General features: G+C 40.5%; 1 protein-coding gene across 4 annotated transcripts in view; it reads left to right on the top strand.

Annotated features, from left to right (window-relative positions):
• Positions 1 to 1297: 1297 nt before the first annotated feature.
• Positions 1298 to 24412, top strand: part of RGS9 (regulator of G protein signaling 9) — a 115496-nt gene continuing 92381 nt past the window's right edge. For 2 of the 4 annotated variants that reach the window (XM_060763051.2, XM_060763053.2), the window contains exons 1-2: positions 1301 to 1510; positions 21954 to 22050. In XM_060763051.2, coding sequence (XP_060619034.1) covers positions 1448 to 1510; positions 21954 to 22050 — 160 coding nt within the window. In that variant the 5' untranslated portion in view covers positions 1301 to 1447. Of the gene's footprint in view, positions 1511 to 21953; positions 22051 to 24412 lie in introns of all 4 variants that reach the window. The other 2 variants (XM_060763047.2, XM_060763052.2) reach the window with 2 other exon arrangements.

Here is a 24412-nt window from a genome sequence, read left to right as displayed (position 1 = left end):
CTTGCTGTTATTTTGTCAGTGTTGATGTGGAGAGTGTCTGGTTTGCCTACTTAGGAACATGCAACATATCATTGTCCTTCTTTAGGGGTCCCTTTCAAATCTATGATACTATATTTGTGTGTGTGTGAATCATATCTATAGCTGGATGGCTCTTTGTCAGGAGGGCTTTGATTACGTTTTCTTGTCCTGATGAAGGGAGTTTCACTGGATGGGCTTAAGTATTTTCTGTTGGTCATGGGGGTTCTGTGTGGGAAGTTTGCCCCGATTCTGTCATTCGTGGGGTTCAGAATGCTCTTTGATTATAGGTGAACTATGAATCCCATGACTACTACTCCCAAATGTCAAGGTCTATTTCCCCCAAACTCCATCTGTGCTCATATTTGGGCGTATTGAGTGTTTGTGCCAAGTTTGGTCCAGATCCATCATTGTTTGTGTCCACAGTGCTCTCTGGATGTAGGTGAACTACAATTCCCAAACTCAAGGTCAATGCCCACCAAACCCTTCCAGTATTTTCTGTTGGTCAAGAGAGTTCTGCGTGCCAAGTTAGGTTCAATTTCATCGTTGATGGAGTTCAGAATGCTTTTTGATTATAGGTGAACTATAAATCCCAGCAACAACAACTCCCAAATGACAAAATCATAATTTTTTGAGTGATGGTCACTCCTTGTGTTGTGAGATGTTTTGTTGCCAAATTTGGTGTGATTTCATACATTGGTTCTTTTGTTTTTAAGGTACTCATTATGCACAGAGCATTTATATACAGGGTTAGTCAAAATGAATAGGCCAATATTGGTTACAGTAAACATACATTTGGCCTATTCATTTTGACTAACCCTGTATATATAGATTGGCTGCATTTTTGCTTATTTTTATTGACTGCTCTTTTATGTGTGGGTCCTTAGTGATCCAGATGGGAATAAAAATAAACCTACTATATATAGATGTATATATGTCTGTGTGTGTTTATGTGTATTATACACATAGATAGTGTGTGTAGCTCAAAAACCCTCTTTTGGCTGGAGCCATCTGTTTCAGCACATCATGAATATACTACAAAAGACAGAATGAGCAATGGTTTGTTTTTGTTTTAATTGCTTGCAGGCAACCTGTTAACAGTTTCTAATCCTTGAGCTCATCACTCAGAAGGAGAAAAGAGAAGGAATTCTTCCCCAATGTTTTGCTGATTACCTAGGTGATCGGGCTCCCCCTAGTGTTGGCAGGTGGGAAAGACACCCCTAGCCCATGCAAATAAGACCTCAGCCTCGCTTCCTGATTGGCTGCGATGCACCGGTGCTCAATTCCACCGCTTGCCTTTATTCCGAGGAGTTGGAGAGTAAGGCAGTTCTCAGGAAATCACCAACAGCAGCTCACCTTCTTTTCTGCCATTGGTTAAGTCTATTTTTCCTTTTTAAAATCATCATATTTTGTGATTTGAAGCAAGGGCACCATGACCATCCAACGTGGAGATCAAGGGCAGCGTTACAGGCCAAGAATGGCATTCCTCAAAAAGGTAATTCTCTTATTTTCAGAATCTGACTTACAAATGAATGAAGCAGAATAATCTTTTGTAAAAAAAGATGTTGTATTCAAGAGACAGCCATGTTTTCATGACAAGGGATGACATTGTTATTGTTATTTTAGAGTTTTCAGCAGTGTTTTCAAAAAAGTCTTATGCTTTCATGAATATTTTTATTATAATATATTTTATTATAATATTTTATTATAATATATTTTATTATATTTTATTATAATATATTTTATTATAATATATTTTTTCAAAGGCTGTGCCTTTCTGTTTCTTCCTTTCCTATTAATTCCTACAGAACACTTGGATCCAAATCTCTTGGCATCTCCAGAGGAAAACAACCTGTTACATAGCCTTCCTCTTAGGCAGTAGACCTGTATTATTTCAATCCCAGCCTTTCCATTCTACTTGATCAATAATTTATTGCTGCTTGGTATATTTTGACCCTATATATAGCAAAAAGCAGACACTTGCATTGTTGTAAGTTTTTCGGGCTATATGGCCATGTTCTAGAGGCATTCTCTCCTGACGTTTCACCTGAATCTATGGCAAGCATCCTCAGAGGTAGTGAGGTCTGTTGGAACTAGGAAAATTGGGTTTATATATCTGTGGACAGCTAATCACCTCTCCCTTGATGTATGATGTATAACCCCATTTTCCTAGTTCCAACAGACCTCACTACAGCTGAGAATGCTTGCCATAGATGCAGGCAAAACGTCAGGAGATAATGCTTCTAGAACATGGCCATGTAGCCTGAAAAACCTACAACAACCCAGTGATTCCAGCCATGAAAGCCTTCGACAAGACACCTGTATGTTTGGACAAAAAATCCACAATGTCTAGTTCCTTCCAAGGCTGTATACACAGCCTCTCAAACATCTTAATATACTCATTTCATAAGTGTATAGGGGAAAAAAATTCCTATCATTCAGAAGTAACTATCATCCATATTATTCAGAAGTAACTAACTTGTAATGCATTATCTTATTTATTTAGGGCTAGCATATATACCCAGATTTGCCGAAGTCAGGTATTTGTAATGCTGTTTTTATCAGAAATATGTATTATTTATGTATTATTGTTACATTTGGGTTGTTGTGAGTTTTCCAGGCTATATGGAACATGGCCGTACAGCCCAGAAAACTCACAGCAACCCTGTGATTCTGGCCATGAAAGCCTTCGACAACAATATGTAGTCTTTGTTTTTGCAGTTTATGAATGGCCTTGTTAGAAAATGAATAGCTGGGTAATGGGACCTTTGGATGTGGCTAGACTGCAACTCCCATCATCCTCTATCTCTTCCCCTTCCCCCAACAATTATTTTAACTGGATCATGTAGGGGATATGTACCAAGCTTGGTCCAGATACATCAAGCTTTGTAGGAGTCTTCCTGCATCAAACATCTATCCATCAATATATATTTTCACCTTTATAGTATAGATATATAGATATAGAAAGATATATAGATCAGTGTTTCTCAACCTGGGGGGACCCTTGTAAGGATCATGAGGGGCTGTTACCAAAGACCATCAGAAAACACTGTATTTTCTGTTGGTTTTGGAAGTTCTGTGTGCCAAGATTAGTTCAATTCCATCATTGGTGGAGTTCAGAATGCTCTTTGATTGTAGATGAACTATATATCCCAGTAACTACTCCCAAATGACAAAATCAATTCCCCCCAACTCCACCAGTATTCAAATTTGGGTGTATTGGGTATTTGTGCCAAATTTGGTCCAGTGAATGAAAATACATCCTGCATTTCAGATATTTACATTATTATTCATAACAGTAGCAAAATTACAGTTATGAAGTAGCAACGAAAATAATGTTATGGTTGGGGGTCACCACAACACGGGGAACTGTATTAACGGGTCGCGACATGAGGAAGGTTGAGAATCACTGATATAGATAGATGTGCATTCTTAAGTACCTGCTGATGTATAGTACAGTGTGTGGTACAATATCTATTATCTGCCAGTTCCCAAGCTTATCTGAAGAGAGTGCATATGCTTCTATAAATAGGTTAAGATTGCAGATGACATCTGATAATATAACCATATTTGGAATTAGTTGTTTTTCTTGTCTTTCTGTTTTGCTTTACCAAAACCATGAACAGAGGAGCATTTTGGTAGAGCCAGTAAGTGAAAAAATGTTAAGCAGACAAGGTATTAACCCAGCTTTTCTCCTATTGAGTGTCCTGCCTTTCTTGTATTGGGCTTATCCTGGTGAATAGAATTAGCTGGAATTCCCAGTGACATATACAAGCTGCCTATAAAGGGATTGGGTGGACTAGCACAGCAGAGGTACACATCCACATCGCTGTTTGAGCTGTGCATCAAAATAGAAGGCGGCGGTAGGAAAACAAGTGGAAAGGAAAGCAACAGGAGAGGGAAATTACTCTGAGTCACAATGTTTATTGTAAATCATTGGTGCTTGTATTTTTCATGCTCAGAAATGAACATCACAATGAACATCACAATATTTCCCTTTGGAACTGTTTGTTCCTCCTGCCTACCAAAATATGTCTTTGAAAGAGCAGCTTGGGCATGTTCTTCTTTTGAAAGGGAAGAAGGTGTCTAATGAAGGAAGGAAAAATCGGCTTATGAAATGCTTTCCACTCAAATAAATCCAAAAATTATATACCGGGAGACGAATGGGATTTTGTTTCCAGGGGTTAGAGACTATATGATTGTCTCACAGTCTAGTTGTAAAAAAAGTATACCATTATGTAATGCCAGATTTATTGAAAATGTCCAAAAGTAGGGGAGACGGGGTGCTGGTAGAGATCACCTGCTTTCCCCAAGTCTTCCTTGTAATATTTTAAACAACGTTGGCCAGTTCTGCTTTTTAGCTCTCATAGCATTTACTGCAAAAAATTAGCTTTCATTGTTGTTGTTATTGTTCAGTCGTTCAGTCATTTTTGACTCTTTGTGACCTCATGGACCAACCCACGTTAGAGCTCCCTGTTGGCCGTAACCACCCCCAGATCCTTCAAGGTTAATCCAGTCATTTCAAGGATTCCATGCATCCTTCTTGCCTTTAGTTGGCCCCTCTTCCTTTTTTCTTCCATTTTCCCATTTTCTAAGCTTTCCTTTCTTCTCATGATGTGGCCAAAGTACTTCATCCTTGCCTCTACTATTCTTCGCTCCAATGAGCAGTTGGGCTTTATTTCCTGAAGTATGGACTGGTTGGATCTTCTCGCAGTCCAAGGCACTCTTAGAATTTTCCTCCGACACCACAGTTCAAAAGCATCTATCTTCCTTCGCTCAACCTTCCCTAAGGTCCAGCTCTCACATCCGTAGGTGACTACGGGGAATACCATGGCTTTAACTATGCGGATCTTCATTGCCAATGTGATGTCTCTACTCCTTACTATTTTATCAAGATTGGACATTGCTCTCCTCCCAAGAAGTAAGTGTCTCCTGATTTCCTGTCTGCAGTCTGCGTCTACAGTAATCTTTGCACCTAGAAATACAAAGTCTGTCACTGCCTTCACGTTTTCTCCCTCTATTTCCCAGTTGTCAATCATTCTTGTTGACATAATCTTGTTTTTTTTTAAAATGTTTTGCGCTTCCTTCTTTCACCTTGATTAGAAGGCTCTCAGCTTCTCCTCGCTTTTGGCCACCAAAATGGTGTCATCTGCATATCTAAGGTTGTTAATGTTTCTTCCAGCAATTTCACCCCAGCCTCGCATTCGTCAAGCCCCGCACATCGCATGATGTGTTCTGCATACAAGTTGAATAGATTGGGGGAGAGTATACAACCCTGCCGTATGCCTTTCCCAATCTTGAACCAGTCTGTTGTTCTAACTTTCATTACTTTGCTACACTTTGACCTTCCTTGAATGTGTTAGCTTTTAAGAGTGTGGTGTTATTTAGACAAAGCTATTGCAGAGATATTCCCAAGAAACTAGGTTTGCTGTGAAATTTTTAAGCCAACCCTCTTTGGCAAAGAAGGCTACAGACCTTGCAAAATTACAGCTCCCAGGATGCCATAACATTGAACCACAACATTAATTTTACAGTTGTAGATACACTAAACTAAAGTCAACACAGCAGGCACTACAGCTCTGTGGAGAAACTCATTTAGGCTTGGTATATGATCTTAGCTAGTGAAAACCAACTGATTTGACAGGAAGCTTTACAGATGACTAGAACTGAGCTGAATACATGTTTTTAATTTATTTACCTTTTAAAAAACTATCATTTTAAAAGAAAAACTCTTACCAGAAGGCAGCAAGTTGCTTCCAAATGGAAAGCTGTTCTGCCTCCTCTTTCCCTGTTAATGGATTTATTTTTTTTTTTGTGAAAAAGAAATGGCAAGCAAATATAAGAGGATTACAAAGGGAAGATGGAAATATTTGCATTAGCGAGACAGGAGTGGGCAATAAAAACTGCCAGGAAGCACTCCAAAAATTGGAAACAATTTGTGACTTTCCATACAACACTTTCTGAGTCCTCATTTGGCACATCCTCTTGTAAAGCCAATCCTGCAGATTACACAAGCATGGATAAATGTGACAGGATTCCTTAGCCTGAAAAAAAAAAAAAAGAAAGATTCAAATGCATTTTTCAAAAAGCATTCTTGGGCTTTGTGCCGTTGCCTATGGTTCTTATGCCTTCATGAATATTGGGATTTCCCTTGCCACCACTTTCATGTTGTCCAAATTTAGTTTCATTTTATTTGTCAGAAGTATGTTCATGTAGGACAGTGTTTCTCAACCTTCGTAATACCGCGATCCCTTAATACAGTTCCTCATGTTGTGGTGACCCCCAAACATAAAATTATTTTAGTTGCTACTTCATAACGGCAGTTTTGCTATGGTTATGAATTGTAATGTAAATATCTGATAAGCAGGACGTATTTTCATTCATTGGACCAAATTTGGCACAAACACCCAATACTGGACCAATTTGAATACTGGTGGGGTTGGCGGGGGATTGATTTTGTCATTTTGGAGTTGTAGTTGCTGGGATTTATAGTTAACCAACAATCAAAGAGCATTCTAAATTCCACCAATGATTGAATTGAACCAGTCTTGGCATACAGAACTCCCATGACCATCAGAAAATACTGGAAGGGTTTGGTGGGCATTGACCTTGAGTTTTGGAGTTGTAGTTCACCTACATCCAGAGAGCACTGTGTGCTCAAACAATGACGGATCTGGACCAAACTTGGCATGAATACTCAATATGCCCAAACGTGAACACTGGTGGATTTGGGGAAAATAGACCTTGACATTTGGGAGTTGTAGTTTCAGGGATTTATAGTTCACCTACAATCAAAGAGCATTTTGAACCCTGCCAACAATGTAATTAGGCCAAACTTCCCACATGACAAACAGAAAATAGTCTTTGGCGACCCCTCTGACACCCCCTTGCGACCCCCCGCAGGGATTATGACCCTCAGGTTAAGAAACACTGATATAGACTAAACTGAGTGTGATTTTCCTTTATAAACTTGCTCAAAGAATTTGTGGTAGGAAGGGAGGCAGTGCAGCCTAAAAAAGGAAGTAAGGATTTAGGCATGTATAAATGTAATATTTCCACGTATTGCTCAAGTGCTCAGTAATTAGTGACAGAGTTTAAAAGTTTCCTGTGTTCGTATTGATTCATTCTGTCCTGTGGTTGAGGCTGATGAAAAAAATCTTTTATTTATATACTAGGGGCCCTTCCACACAGTTATATAACCCAGAATATCAAGGCAGAAAATTCCACAATATCTGCTTTGGATGTGGGTTTTTTTTTTCAGATGGGTGGAAGGGCCAAGGGTATCGGAGGAGTCGCTGCTTGCCTGCTTTCTTTCTTTTCCAGCTCTGAGAAGGCTTCCTCACAATGTCTTCATGCAACACTGGCAATGGTGTGCAGGCTCTTTTTGCGTTATTTTGTTTTCCTCCTACACTTTCACCCTCTTGCTTTATTTTCTTCTTCCCTTACTTTCCCTTGCAAGTCCCCCTTCTCTCATAGCTTTCTCCCTTTGCTTTCCCTTTCTTCCTTACCCCTTCCCTTCTTTCCTTTCGTTTTCTTTTTCCTTCTTTCCTCCCTTCTGCTCATACGCATGTTACCTAGTAGTGGTTGAGCTGCTTCACTTCTTTTCTTTCCAGTGACATCACATGGGCCACTTCACCTAGCAACAGCCAATCCTTCACCTAGACACAGTTGATCTCCTTTGATCCTTTTATTTCCCTCTGCTCTGGGTCCAAAAGGTGTGGTTCTTTTCATTTAAACCCCCGACGTATTTGAAGTTGAATAAGGAAGAGTATGTCTGCCAAGTTTGGTTCAGATCCATCAAGCCATGTAAGAGCCTTTGTGGTATAAGTGGACATGCATATATACATGAATACTTCTGGCTTTGATATATACACACACACACATATTTATTTATTTATTTTGCCCTTTTCTAAGAGGAAAAAGGTGGTTCGGGATATATTTGCACCTTCAATAAAACACAGTAAATTATAAATGTTGAATTGTGCATTCATTTAAAACATCACTTTAAAACTACTTCCAATTTTGTATGAATGTATCTGACAATGTCAAAATATCCATTTGCCTTTTGGCCATTTTTGGCAGTCCTTGTGAAAAAATGTATTCCTTTTCATTAGTGTCACTTGCTGTCAGAGATATCGAACTTGAGTGGCTCCAAAACATTCTGATGTCACTCTGTTTGCAACATGATCCCCTAACTGAATTGAAGACTTAACCAATTAATCCGGGAAAGGGAAAGAAGTCATAGTAGCTTACAGGGAAATGGTGTCAGCCGGTAGAAGCAGTTGGGGAAATGGTGTAAGATGTGGTCATTGAACTGTGTGCATACTAGTTGCACAAAGTGGTTTTGGAGAAGAACTTCCAGCCTGCTGAAATTGCTAGTTGTATCCTGAAAACTTATTCAACCACATTTTATGTTCTTCTGCATTAGATCCCAAAGGAAGCTGACAGGCTTAATAACAGTTGGGTAGTGAATCCTGTTTGGGAATTAGTTTGAGAAAAAGCTATCCAACCTGCTGAATTGATTTAGAGTAGTGGTTCCCAACCTTTTTTTGACCAGAGACCACTTTGTCCAGGGACCACTCTCCAACATTAGTACCAAAAGGGTTACGAATCAGTTTTTGATCAACTTTGGATTCCGTTTGGTTATGTGGAGTGCTGAAAATTGCATTGGATAGACCACATCAGTTCTAGTTTCTGATACAGAACATATGTCATCCAATAGTGTCCATCTGGAAAACAATATTTAATAATCTAGAGCAGGGGTCCTCAAACTTTTTAAACAGAGGGCCAGGTCACAGTCCCTCAAAGTGTTGGGGGGCCGGATTATAATTTGAAAAAAAATGAATGAATTCCTATGCACACTGCACGTATCTTATGTGTAGTGCAAAAGACGCTTAAAAACAATACAATAATTAAAAAGAAGAACAATTTTAACAAATATAAACTTATTAGTATTTCAATGGGAAGTGTGGGCCTGCTTTTGGCTGATGAGATAGAATTGCCATTGTTGTCGTTGTGTGCTTTCAAGTTGTTTCAGACTTAGGTTGACCCTGAGCGAGGGCTGGGTAAATGACCTTGAAGGGCCATTTCTGGCCCCTGGGCCTTAGTTTGAGGACCCCTGGTCTAGAGCCACAGACCATATTTTAGGTCTTGCGGCCCACAGGTTGGGAACCACTGATTTAGAGACTAGGTTTCAGCACCTTGGATATGTCTCTTAAAGATCAGATTAAGAGTGCATCGATGCTGCAAAATTAATGCAGTTTACTAGGTTCTTGTGGGTCTTTTCGGGCTATAGGGCCATGTTCTAGAGGCATTTCTCCTGACGTTTCGCCTGCATCTATGGCAAGCATCCTCAGAGGTACCTCACTACCAAGTTGTTCTGTCTTGTTGATTGTTAACTGTTGTGGATTGATGCTGTTGATCCTGTTTGTTGCATTGTTATGTTTTAATTGCACTGACACTGTTTGATAATTGTACCATGTAAACCGCATTGAGTCGCCTGTTAAGGGCTGAAAAATGCGGTATAGAAATAAAGCTAATAATAATAATAATAATAATAACATGGCCCTATAGCTCGAAAAGACCCACAAGAACATAGTGATTCCAGCCATGAAAGCCTTCGACAATACATTAATGCAGTTTAACACCACTAACTTCCATGTCTGAATGCTATGGAATCCTGCATTTCATAGTTTGCTCAGGTACCAGTACTTTTTGGCACAGAAAACTAAATACCTTGTAAAACTACAGTTCCCATGTATTCCACAGCATTGAGCCATTGCACGTAAAATAGTGCCAAACTGCATTAATTCTGCAGATTAAACACACCCTAGAACATGGAATTGATTTATTACCCTGCTAACATTGGTGCTACCAGGTGCCAAAGAAATAGACCTTTGGAAACTATAAAGTCAGCCACTGATTTCTCCTGATGAAGTCGGTAGAGAGATTCTGCAATTCAGTTGTATTGCATTGTCACAATAACAGAGCTGAGGTTCAAATAAGCAAAAGGAAGATAAGCCAAATATCTCAGTTTGTTCATAAAGAAACCTAAAGTCTTCAGTCTTTCCAAGTTCAGCCAAAATAACAAAATTTCTAAAATGCAAATTAATAATGATGAGGCAATGTTGGAGTCAAAAGTCCAATTAGTTAAGGCAAGCAGAGTAGTATAGAGTTAGGTCAGGAACAACAACAAACAATAGCCAGGATCACAATTCAGTAGTAAAGTGTCAGGAATTCAGTGGTCAGGGTCCATAAAACAAAGGCCAGGAATCTAGGAATACAAAGTCTAAATCCATAAGTCACAAGCTAGGAAATCAGGAATACAAACAGAGTCCAAAGCAAGTAATCCGAGCTCAGAGTCCAAAAATCCAATGCCAGGAATTCCTGGAAACCTATGGGCAGCAGAGCAGGGTCCAGAACAAAGATATGAAGTTGTCTACCAAGAGTTACTCCACGGAGGCTTCTTGATTTAGAAGTAATCTCAACCAGGCTCCTTCACTAATCACTGAAGCCTGCAACCCTTTCCTTGTTCCAAAGAATCATAAACTCTTCCCAAGCTTGCTGGAAATACTGGGAAGAGTCCTCTTCTGTTGAAGACCTGCTCCTAGCAGTAGCTGAGCCAGACCAGACAGAAACACCTAAACAGCAACACAAACTCCTGCAAAAATATAAGTGGGAAAAAACCTTCATTAGGACCAACCACAAGACAATGCTTCTTTGTGGATTTTGTTATCTTATGGATCCATATGGTGACTTCCTTTTTCCTTTCCTATTAGGAAAAAATATGATCTGTTCCCATTTTCTGATATTGCGAGCAGGTAGCAAGATCTATATAAAAAGAATGGTTAGCTTTGTTGTGAGCTATATCCTAACTTGACATTTCTCATCATCTGTCATTCTCCATCATATGCTTTCTCATTCAACAGGTCTTTTATAAAAGGCAAATGATACAAATCTCTCACCGTGATGCTGGCATGTGCCTCAACCGGTTGGAATAATGACAGGTGTCAAGAGCTGAGATGAATGCCAAGCATGACGTGTGCCATTAACTGCTCATTTGTAGATCCGTAGTTTGACTTGATTTAGGAAGCACTTTACTCTTTCGGTGTGAAGGTAGATATGGCTGGGGTGCCATGGAAACAACTGCTTCCAGCAGCAGCAGTTTTTTTTTTTAAAAAAGAACATGCCCACTGTTTGACAGTTAACAAATGGCTTAGCCTTTGTGAAAGTATTGTGCACAGTTATGGTTGTCTGTAGATGCCAAATGTTATTGCTTGTAATTGGGAAGACACTGGGCAAACATGCCTGAAATAGTATTAACATTGTGGAAAGGGAGATAGGATTTATGTCTCGCCAAATGCAATTGGAAAAGCAGAGGAGTACAGAATGGGTTATTATTTCTATTTAAAAGACTACTCTGAAAATGTGATGCATAAATAATGGAAGGCAGGTCACTAGTTAATGTGGATTGATTTTGATCAGGCTCTTCATGAACAGCAAATGTGCATCAGTGATTGTTCTGTGGGCTTGTATATTGTATAATCCAGGTTGGATTACTGCAACACACTCTATGTGGGGCTGCCTTTGAAGACAGCCTGGAAACAACAACTGGTGCAAAGGTCGGCAGCCAGATTGCTTATTTATTTATTTATAGTATTTATATTCCACCCTTCTCATGCCGCAGTGGACTCAGTACAATGTACATATACAGGCAAACATTCAATGCCTTAGACACACAACACATATAGACAGACAGTCAGAGGCTATTTAACATTCCATTTTTCCAGCCACTAGGGGAGCTGTTGCTTCACCGTCCATCTGCAACACTATTGAAGTACTTCCACATTCCCCGCATGCTCACTGATCTTTATAGCCTCGTAAATTAGTTAAATTAGCCTCCCCACAAAGTGGTACCTAAATTTCCTACTTGACAGATGCAACTGTCTTTCGGGCTGCAAAGGTCGACAACAAACTACACAAATTTCGTCGGAAGCTCACTCCGACCCAGGCTAGCTTTGAACTCATGACCTTTCAGTCAGTAGTGATCTTAATGCAGCTGACACTCAGCCAGCGGCATCAAAGTCCCGGTGCTTACTGGAGCTAATTATAGTGAGCACACAACGCCCCTATTAAAACAGCTCTACTGGCTGCCGATAAGTTTCTGGTCCCAATTCAAAGTGAAATAATCACCTATAAAGCCCTAAGCAGTTTGGACCCTATCTTCGTGACTGAACTCCCCCACCCCATGTACCTGCGCGAGCTTTAACATCTGCCGGGGAGGCCCTCCTCATGGTCCCGCCACCATCACAAGCACAGTTGGTGGGGACAAAGAAGAGGACCTTCTCGGTGGTGGACCCCCAACTTTGGAACACCCTCCCCATAGAGATTAGGCAGACCTCCACCCTGTCCTTCTTCTGGAAGGAATGGAAGACTTGGATGTTTAGACAAATCCAATGCCCCGCAATTATGACACATCTCAGCACTTTCATCCCATGCCCTTGTTCCTTAGCCACAACTTGCACTATATCTTTCCCATCTTTTTGGGTATAGTTGGCCATATTTTTATGATAGTTAACACTATAGGTTATTGGGCGCTGTTCAGAGTTCAAGTTGTTGTTTTATATACTACTGGGTTTATTTTATATTGTACGGTGTGTTTATTTTATGTGTTGTTTTAGGCACTCTGTGCCATATGTAAGCTGCCGCGAGTCCCTTCGGGGAGATGAAGGCAGGGTACAAAAATAAAGTTGTTGTTATTTATTGCATGTTGTGAGCTGATTTTGGAACCTGTATCAATGGATTCAACTATGCATGGCTTGAATTTTTTAAATTCCAAAAGCTAACCTTGATTCTGCCATTTCGGATAAAGTACATCGTTTTACTCTGCCATTGTATATAATGAGGCTCACGAATCCATGCCTTTCCCTGGAACCAGATTCTAATAGATATGGAGGGCCACTGTAGTGTCATACGCCTAGTTGTGAACCTGGGCAGGGCAACTTCTAATCCTCCCCATATTGTTTTATTACAATTATCAGCATCCTTTAAGGCCACTAGGAGTTGCAGTCCAACAGTATCTGAAAGGCCACGAGTTGCCCAACCGAGTAATGCCCTCGTGTGTTTGTAAAATCCTAGAATGATAGAGTTGGAAGAGACCACAAAGGCCATCCAGTCCAACCCAACACAATGAAAGCAGCCCTGACAGATGGCCATGCAGCCTTTGCTTAAAAACCTCCAGAGAAGGAGACTCTACCAAACTCCAAGGCAGCATATTCCACTACCAAACATCTCCTATGTCTGGAAATTCCTCCTAATGTGTAGGTGGAATCTCTTTTCCAGAGCAGCAGAAAACAAACTTGGCCCCTTCCTCAATGAAACATCCTTTCAAATTCTTAAACGTGGCTATCATGTCCCCTCTCCGCCACCTTTTCTCCAAGCTAAACATACCCAGGCCCCTCAGACGTTCCTCATAGGGCTTGGTTTCCAAACTATTGATCATTTTGGTCGCTCTCCTCTGGACACTTTCCAGCTTGTCAAATCCTTCTTGAATTCTGCTCAGAATTGGACATTGCATTCCAGATGAGATCTGAGCAAAGCAGAATAGAGTGGGATTGTGATTTTCCTCCATATTGACTCTACTGTTATTGATGGATAGAATTGCATTGGCTTTTTAGTTGCTGCATCACACTGTTGATTCATATTCAGTTTGTGGGCTCCAAAGAGTCCTAGATCCCATTCCCATGGACTCTTTTCAAGCCAGGTGTCACCCATCGTGTATTTGTGCATTTAATTCTCACTGCCTACGTGTAATATCCTACATTTCTCCTTCTTGAGATACCTTTTGTTTGTTTTGTCCCAGCTCTCTAATCTTTTAAGGTCATTTTGGAATCTGATCTTGTCTTCTGGAAATATAGCTATCTCTCCCAATTTGGTTTCATCTGCAAATTTGATAAACCTGCCCCCTATTCCATTGTTCAAGTCATTGATAAAGATGTTGAATAGCACTGGGCCCAGGACAGACCCCTGTGGCATGAAGTTACTGTGTTCTCTCTGCTCACATCTCCTCCTCCTTTTGCCATGGTAATGTTTATAATCATTTATGAATTGTCTATTAACCTGTGCTAATGGTGTCAGGTTCATGAATACAGTATCTCTGCAGGGAAGCTGAAGGCAGGTCAGAGGGTGGATCTGCAGTTTGAACAATAATGGGTTTGGTAAGCTGTGGCACTGGAGAAAGGGGAAGAGGCCATATGCATCGGGGTGGGCTCCGAGCCTTTCGATTCCTGCCCATTAGCAGAACCTCTAACCTCAGACTTCTGTGGATTAATTAATTATACTAGAAAGGAGAAGGTCACAATCTGGTTTTTAGTACCAACATCTGGAAGCTGCAATCACTCAGCGTGTCTGTGTGTTTATGTGCCTTCAAGATGCCTCCTGACTTATTTATTTATTTATTTATTTACAGTATTTATATTCCTCCCTTCTCACCCCGCAGGGGACTCAGGGTGGATTACAATGTACATGTGCATGGCAAACATTCTATGCCATATTTATTTATTTGTCGTGTCAGGGCAACCAGTCAATTATATTACATTTCTAACAGAACAAAGCAAACAAACAGACAAAGTGCAAAATTTGTGAGTTTGGTAGTTGATTAAATGTCCTTTGACCAGTAGCTGACCACTTGGAGTGCTTCTGGTGTTGCTGCAAGAAGGTCCTCCATTGTGCATGTGGCAGGGCTCAGGGTGCATTGCAGCAAGTGGTCAGTGGTTTGCTCCTCTCCACACTTGCATGTCATGGATTCCACTTTGTAGCCCCATTTCTTAAGGTTGGCTCTGCATCTTGTGGTGCTAGAGCACAGTCTGTTCAGCGCCTTCCAAGTTGCCCAGTTTTCTGTGTGCCCAGGGGGGAGTCTCTCATTTGGTATCAGCCATTGGTTGAGGTTCTGGGTTTGAGCCTCCCACTTTTGGACCCTCGCTTGCTGAGGTGTTCCAGCAAGTGTCTCTGTAGATCTTAGAAAACTATTTCTAGATTTAAGTCGTTGACGTGCTGGCTGATACCCAGACAGGGGATGAGCTGGAGATGTCTCTGCCTTGGTCCTTTCATTATTGGCTGCTACTTCCCGGCGGATGTCAGGTGGTGCAATACCGGCTAAGCAGTGTAATTTCTCCAGTGGTGTAGGGCGCAGACACCCCGTTATAATGCGGCATGTCTCATTAAGAGCCACATCCACTGCTTTAGCATGGTGAGACGTGTTCCACACTGGGCATGCGTACTCAGCAGCAGAGTAGCACAGCGTAAGGGTAGATGTCTTCACTGTGTCTGGTTGTGATCCCCCAGGTTGTGCCAGTCAGCTTTCGTATGATATTGTTTCTAGCAGCCACTTTTTGCTTGATGTTCAGGCAGTGCTTCTTGTAGGTAAGATCACGGTCCAGGGTGACTCCCAGGTATTTGGGTGCGCTGCAATGCTCCAGTGGGATTCCTTCCCAGGTAATCCTCAGAGCTCGGGATGCTTGTCTGTTCTTAAGGTGAAAGGCACATGTCTGTGTTTTAGATGGGCTGGAGATCAGCTGGCTTTCCCTGTAATAGACACATATGCCATAGACACACAACATATATAGACAGACACTCAAAGGCTATTAATATCCCAGCTTCTGGCCACCAGGGGAGCTGTTGCTTCCTCATTCTTTGCATACTTCCTGGAGATTTTTATGGCCTCGTAAATCAGTTAAATTAGCCTCGCCACAAGGTGGTACCTAATTTTCCTACTTGACAGATGCAACTGTCTTTCGACCTGCAAAGGTCAACAACGTGCTACACAATTTTGGTTGGGAGCTCACTCTGACCCAGGCTGGCTTCGAACTCATGACCTTTCGGTCAGTAGTGATCTTAATCTTAATGCAGCTGACTCCCAGCCAGCTGCGCCACATCCCAGTGCTACACAATCCCGACTTATGTTGACTCTATGAATTTCATAGGGTTTTATAAGGCAAAGAATACTTAAAGGTAGTTTCGCCAGTTCCTTCCTTTGAAATATAGCCCACAACGTCTGATGTGAATTGATGATCTCCCATCAAGGGCTGATCCTTAGTACAAAGAGGACCTGGTACCTTCGACCCTTTAAGAATGAGACTGATTTTGTGGTTTAGATTTCAGTAGAATTCTGATTTGTCAGGGATCAGCTAAATTTCCAGTTACTCCATCTTGCAGCGAGAACAGATAAACAATGAACCCGCAGTCTACGATTTCATTCTCGTGAGTCCCTAATGTAGTATCAGTTTAGATTGTGCCTCTGTCAAAAAGCCAGACAAATTATTCAGGCTTTATACTTGGCCTGTTTCTCGGGCTTGCTCAAGGAGAAGCAAGGCAGAAGCCCAACAGCTGCTGTTTTCAGATATCATGAAATGCAGCCACAGATCAAAATCCATGGTTTTGTGTTGCTGAAGCTCTTGGAGAATTCAGGCTTATTGGATGACACATGGGGCCAAGTGAAATCAGACTGCAGCAGTTTACCGTTGCTTGAACCAACTGGGAAGGATGAGGTCTTACCCCCTCTTTGCCTTTCCCCTTTGCTGAGCTTACTTCCTGTAAAATACTTTTGCACTTTGGTCTCCGTTTGGAGCAGTCAGCTGAGGACAAAGGGAGAAAGTAGGAAGAGGACATTTTAAAAGCAGATGAAATAGTATCATAGGATTATTTGGCATAGTCTCTGCCAAATCCTTATGAATAGTTCATGGTCCACAAAGAAGACCCTGGAGGTTTGCACATGGTCTATAGCAGACATGGGCAAACTTCAGCCCTTCAGGTGCTTTGGATTTCAACTCCCAGAAATCCCAGCTTGTTTACCGGCTGTTAGGAATTGTGGGAGTTGACGTCCAAAGCCGAAGTTTGACCAAACTTGATGATCAAGCCTTTTAACCCTTCATCTAAGTCATCTATAAAGATGTTGAACAGGACCGGGCCCAGGACGGGACCCTGCTTATGGCACACCACTCGTCACTTCTTTCCAGGATGAAGAGGAAGCATTGGGGAGAATCACCTTTTTTTTTGCTTAATAATTTTTATTGATGACTAACATAAAAGACATTGAACATTGAACAAAATTTTTGTACACATGAATGTTTAAAATATCCTATACATACCTATACATTGATATTAGTTTTTAGAACAGCGAAAGTAGGGGAACATCATAAAAAGAGAATATAAAGATTAGAATGAAAAGAAATAGAAAAAAGGAGAGAAAAAAACAGTAAAAGAAAGGGCAGTACAACAATCACCTCAAAGAGTTGTTGTAGGTTTTCTGGGCTATATGGCCATGTTCTAGAGGCATTTTCTCCTGACGTTTCGCCTGCATCTATGGCAAGCATCCTCAGAGGTAGTGAGGTCTGTTGGAAGTAGGAAAATGGGTTTATATATCTTTGGAAAGACCAGGGTGGGGCAAAGGACTTTTGTCTGCTGGAGCTAGGTGTGAATGTTTCAACTGACTGCCTTGATTAGCATTTAATGGCTTGGAAGTGCCTAGGGGAATCTTTCTTTGAGAGGTGATTTGATGTGCCTGATTGTTTACTCTCTGTTGTTTTGCTGTTGTAATTTTTGAGTTTTTTTAAAACTGGTAGTCAGATTTTGTTCATTTTCATGGTTGCTTCCTTTCTGTTAAAATTGTCCACATGCTTGTGGATTTCAATGGCTTCTCTGTGTAGTCTGACTTGGTGGTTGTGAGAGTGGTCCAGCATTTCTGTGTTCTCAAATAATATGATGTGTCCAGGTTGGTTCATCAGGTGCTCTGCTATGGCTGACTTCTCTGGTTGAAGTAGTCTGCAGTGCCTTTCATGTTCCTTGATTCGTGTTTGGGCAGTGCTGTATTTGGTGGTCCCTGTGTAGACTTTTCCACAGCTGCATGGAATACAGTAGACTCCTGCAGAGGTGAGAGAATCCCTCTTGTCCTTTGCTGAACGTGGCATTTGTTGGATTTTCTTGGTGGGTCTGTAGGTGGTTTGTATGTTGTGTTTCCTCATCAGCTTCCCTATGCGGTCAGTTGTTCCCTTGATGTATGGCAGGAACATTTTTCCTCTGGGTGGATCTTCATCTTTACTCTCGTGGCTTGTTCTTGGTCTTGCAGCTCTTCTGATGTCTGAGGTGGAGTATCCACCTCAAAACTCACCTGACAAACATACATTTATCAGTTTTTCCTTGTCACTTCCAGATCGCTTCTAGTGGTATTATTTAATTCTTTTTCCTAATATTCCTGATATACCTGCCACCTAGCGTGTGTTTTAAGTCTTAATCGAGATAATTCTTTATTCTGCTTTTATAATCATTTGTATTTGTTCTTTTTTTTTAGAAATTTAATAAATTTACTCCTTCTGAGTTCGTTCGCTTAACCAATTATAGATCCACTTAACTGTAGTTTTGCCTAGCCCACACTGGACTAGTTTGTTTGCCAGAAGGTCATGGGAGACCTTGTCAAAAGCTTTACTGATACGCTACATCCACGGCATTCCCTGCATCTACCCAGCTTGAACCCCATACTTTCTCTTCCAAAAAGAGAAAATGCTCAAGGAAGCAACTAATTTTTCCCCAAGAAAACATCAATAAACAGCATGAAAAACAATCCAAGGAAATTTGATTTACTAAAAGTATGTTGGAAAAGTATTGTTGTAGGACACCGTGAAACATTGGTAATGTGGCAATCCACAACATTTCCATGACCTCATATTTCAGGCCAAACATTCCACCTCTATGGTTTCAAACGGGGAACTCAACATCCCACACCAGATAAATCTGGAAACTGAATTAAATTCCATATTCATCAGCCTTATACCATTCTGAATAAAATTCATTTTATCCAGTCTTTGCAACCAATTATTTCTTATCCTGCTTACATGTTTCTACTAGTTGCAAATAAGCAAACACATTAAGATCTGTAACCTCACTTGAGAAGCATCTCTCTTGACTTAAAACATGGAGCTCTTAATAAACAGCCACTTCCCTTCTGAGAAAAGGAAGGCGACCCACTGAGTTCTCATCAGCAAAGGGCACGGATTGTGGCTGAGTCCGTGGGCAGCACCCAGCCAACGCTGCCTCGCTAATCTTGCTTGTTCCCTTTGATTATATATATTCTTAAGTGACAACGGGTTCCTCAGCAGGAAAATAACAAAGCCTCTGGAGTTCTTTGCTCATTAGGAAAACAGTCTGTCTTGTAACAAAAGGTTGTTGTGAGTTTCCTGAACAACTTGTTTGCTCTTAACTGATGGAAGTTTATCTGGATGGCACAGCAGGGGTATTCTGACTAAGAGCCCCTTGTTGCTATATTTAGAAGCTGTGGTCTTCAAGGCTAAAATGGGACCCATTAAATGATTCTGGACAAAAAAGAGGAGGGAGAGCATCGGGAGGGGAATGCACATTATCCTGAATGCACCGAGATCTGTGGCCAAATTTTGATTCCGAAGATTCCCATTAATCTTATTGATTTCCTATGTGAAGTTTTTTTTTAAGCCAAACAAACAGCACTGGGGATACATCTGCACTATAGAATTAATGCAGTTTGATACCAATTTGACTGCCGTGGCTCAATACTATGGGTTCCTTGAAGTTGTAGTTTTAGAAGATCCATAATGCTCCCAAGTTCCTATGGCAAGTTTAAAGCTGCATTCATTCTAACATTTAGGTGATCTCTGAATCTTTGGAAAATGTTGTTGTTGTTGTTGTTGTTGTTATTATTATTATTATTTAGTTACTAGGATTTACAGAAACTGCCAATTTAGTCAAAAGATGATGTTTATGTTAGTTGTTATTGCGTTGTGTTATTTTCGTTGCACTTTTTGTATTTTGCTTGTTTTTCACCTTTGCTTTGTGAGCCACCTTGAGTCCCTTCGAGAGATAGTGACAGGGTATAAATAAAGTTTCATTTATTTTTATGATGATTAAAAGATGGGGTATGTGTGAAGGAAATGAGAGAAAGTTCATGTTTCGTCTTGAAACTCTTTTTCTTTTAAGGTAAGCAGTTGAGGAAATACTGGCAATTTGTTTGAAAGGTGATTTCCTTCTCCTGGAGGTGTGTGTGTTTGGAGGCAATAATGTCACGCGGCACTCCTCTCATTTTTATGGCCAGGAGAGATCTTTTTTAAAACCACATGGTAGACCAGAAATCAACTTCCATTTAAAAAAGAGAGGTTTGAGAAGTCTCAAAAACTACTTTTCCTACCCTTTTACTCACCAAACCTTTGTAGTAATAATGATAATAATAATAATAATAATAATAATCATCATCATCATCATCTCTGGCACAAGCCAGTAAAAATGGTCCCAGTGATGATCGGCACACTGGGTGCAGTGTCTAAAGACCTTGGCCTGCACTTAAACACAATTGGCGCTGACAAAATTACCATCTACCAGCTGCAAAAGGCCACCCTACTGGGATCTGCACACATCATTTGCCAATACATCACACAGTCCTAGCCACTTGGGAAGTGTTCCACGTGTGATCCAATTCAACATCCAGCAGAGTGTCTGCTGTGGATTCATCTTATGTTTCTAATAATAATAATAATAATAATAATAAAAAATCCCATGGGCCATCCAGTTCAACTTCCTGCTGCCATGCAGGAAATGTGGGAAGTGGGAGGGAAATAGAGTTTTGGAAGCAAGGAATAGAATCATGGAATCCTAGAGTTGGAAGGGACTTTGTGGGCCATCCAGTCCAATCCCCTGCCAAGAAACAGGAAAATCGCATTCAAAGCACCCCTGACAGATGTTCATCGAATCTCTGCTTTAAAATCTCCAAAGAAGAAGCCTTCACCACACACCAGGGCAGAGAGAGGAAGTCAAGGGGGAAAGGATCTGGGAAGCAAGGCTTTTGGTAGCGAGGGAGGCAGGGGGAAGGGAAGGAACAGAAAAGAGGAGGGAAAGCTTGGAGGGGGAGGAGGGAAGAGGAGGAGGGAACTGCAGGGTCTTCGTGTACCACATCTTAAATGTCATCACAGATATTTAACATATTAAATAATTTGATCCTTAAGTATTTAAGCCTTAGGTTTTGCCTGAAGTTGGCATTTCCACATTAACTTTTACCTTTAATTGCTCCCACCTAAAAGGCAGTCTGTGCATGTTCATTCTTGTCTGATCACTAATGTATAACAGTATATACAATGGCGTAGTAAAATATAAAGTAGCCAAATCAAGGGTTGAATTTTTAAGCCATGGATGATTCAATTTGGGGGTACAGAACCTGTGAATATAGAGAACTGATGGTATCTTCTTAATAGGAAGCATAGGACCTGTCATGAAGTGTTCTTACTATTGGAATCTGGTGGGATCATAATCACTGATTTGTACTGCATGACTGCATGGAGCACCGTTAACTTCCGGCTGGGGTAGACCTATTGATCTACTCACATTTGCAAGTTTTCGAACTGCTAGGTTGGCAGAAGCTGCGCCTAACAGCAGGAGCTCACCCTGCTCCCTGGATTCAAACCGCAAATCTTGCGGTCAGCAAGATCAGCAGCTCAGCGGTTTAACCCGCTGCGCCACCAGGGGACATAGTACTTAGTATACCGCAATACTTGTTTTTTGATACAACGGAATTCATGTAGCTATTGTCTGTCCTTCTGGAAGGTCTTATTGAACATGTGTAAAATTTAGTCAAGTGTATGGTTAGCAGGGCTTGATGCATTATATAAATCCAGTCAAAATCCAGTCAAATGTATATATGGTGGGCTATTGTTTTTGGGCTTCATCTCCAAGGATGAATGCTGATTGGAAAGCAATCGGAGTTCAAACCAACTGAAGGTTCCCCATCCCTTAAATAGGATAGCTAGAAAATAGAACTGGAAAATGTTTCAGTTTTCACCTTGAATTCAATTCTAGCTGGTGTTCACTCATGCTTCAGCCTTGATTTCAGTTATCCTTGCTTATATATATATTCACTCTGACATTCACAGCTTGAAGTTCTGATGGTGGAGATGCAGGATCCAAAATCTGGCATCAAAATGCAAACTCAGAAGGTCACGGTCTGCGACATCCCACATGCTATGTTTGGTAAGTCTTGACAGTCAGAAGCATTGGAAAACAATGCCTGCTAACTAATTGCCTTTACATAACCTTATCTAATATTCATAACCATTTTATTTCTCTCTTGGATATTGGGGGGGCACTCAAAACAGTCAAATCTTGGAGACATCTTCAGGTCAATTGCCACCCTGACACTGTGAAGAAAATAAGTTACAGTTGGGATTCCACTCCCAATAAACAGAGCAAACATATGCTTTAAAATCATGTGCATTATGCATGCTAATGCAAACAGTTCTGCTGGTTGTCCAGTGTCATATAGTGGTTTGAGCATTGACTATGACTCTAGAAATCATGGTTTGATGCCTTGCTTGGCTATGGAAACCTACTACATGACCTTGAGTGAGTCACACACTCTCAATTCTAGAAAAATCTCATGATTTATGGTCTAAGGGTTGGCATAAGTCAGAAGCAACTTGAAGGCACACAACAACAACAACAACAACAACAAAAGTAATTATTTTTTCTCACATGCAATTCTGAGCTAAAGCATCATCAAAAGAGTCAGAGTCTTCTTTGTCCTCCTCGGATCAACTAGGTAATTCTAGAATCTGGATGTAATGGTTTGTCAGGGGGACTCTTCAGAGTGATACTGAGGAAATCAAAGTATGGAGAACCAGCTCTTCCATGTTTGGAAACTCTGCTGTTCATCTGTCCTGAATTGCTCTGTCCTAAATTGCTCACCTGGTGGCACCGCTGCCATGAAATATCGCAGGGCAAAATATGCAGCCCATTAATAAATCTGTAGATTACAGTTTTCCTTTCCTATAAGGTATTGAACGGGCTTGTCATGATGGTCTGCGGCAATAATCCTACTCTCCTTTAGTGTCTGCCACTAAAGGCAAAACTCCAGAGCACACTATAAACTCGTGTTTCTCAACCTTCCTAATGCCATGACCCCTTAATACGGTTCCTCATGTTGTTGTGACCCCCAACCATCAGTTTGGTTGTGATTGGTGTATGTACAGTGGGCCCTTGGTATCCATTTAGTTTTGGTTCTAGGTCCAAAAATCTGTGAATGTCAAAATCCATGAATGCTCAAATCCCATTATATACAGTGGAACAGTAAAATGGTGAACAATGAGACCTGAAGAGATCTTGGGGATCTGAGAATGCGCGTGACAAAATCAAGGATTGCTTTTTGGATTTCCCCCCAGATATTTTCAAAATGTGGTTGGTTGACTTTATGGATGCATAACCCATGGATATGGAAAGGCTGGCTGTATGCTTTTAGAATATGCATTTTGATCATGACTATAAGACCTTTCCCGGTTAGTGTTTTAGCTAGCTTCCAGGAAACGAGGGTTTCAGCTAGAGATTATCTCTCTAAGAATAGCAAGAGAAGATACAACTGTTGTGCCTTGTCTTTGTCAGTCTTCTCACTGCTGTGACCGACACAATATTGCTTTTATCTGTGTCAGGCAGAAGAGGAAGTAGTGGGCTCAGTTATGTTGTGCAACATCTGCATTTTGTCTTGGTGTGCTATTGGGCAAAATTAAGCAATCATCCTGTCCTACACACGTGAAAATTTATGAGGAAGAAGACAGTCGGACCTAAATGCTAATTGTAATCTGAATTAGAAGAGTTCAATTGATTTAATAGGATGCATGTATCTGTTTGCATATAGTTAAACAACTGATTTAATGCATCAACTCTAGTTGAGAAGCTGTTGGATTTGAGCCGCTGTCATTTCCCCTTTCCGTCCACATTTTGCATCATTTTTCTTCACCACAAAAATCTGCTAATCAGGGAAAGACAGAATACAGTAGCTGAATAATATTTTTTTATTAATTGTATAGTACTAGAAGTTTTGAAAGTTACTTTTTGCAAGTGATTCATTTTCATTACTGTAGTACATTGCAATTTCCCTTTACATTTTCAAAGAAAAAAACATATTGTTTTGCTTGAGAAATGCCTCTCAAAACATCTCTCTACAAAGCCCTTTAGGAGTAGCTATTAAAAACTTTAAAAAGTCACTCATTACACCAATAATGGTAAAGTTATCCCTATGTGTTATATTATTTTGAGATGTGATATACTCTAGTTACAAAAAAATGAGGCTACTGTAGATAACTGCATTACTTGTAGCTTATCATTTTGTTATGGTGGCAGAATTACTATAGAAAGAGGTCCATATTCCCTTCATAAATAGTCACATACAATGCTTAATGAGAAAAACAAGAATATAGATTTACCTTAAATTCTCTTTTATAAATCTAGAAGTGTTATTCAAAAAATAAAAAATAAAAACTGGACCAACTTTTTCTCTGGTCAGTTTGAGAACTTTACCTTAACTCTTATGAAAAAGAAACCATTCCCTACTCTGCATACA

The sequence above is a fragment of the Anolis sagrei genome, chromosome 2 (genome assembly GCF_037176765.1).
Source record: "Anolis sagrei isolate rAnoSag1 chromosome 2, rAnoSag1.mat, whole genome shotgun sequence".
NCBI classification, from domain to species: domain Eukaryota; kingdom Metazoa; phylum Chordata; class Lepidosauria; order Squamata; family Dactyloidae; genus Anolis; species Anolis sagrei.
This window is presented reverse-complemented; position numbering and strand designations above follow the sequence as displayed.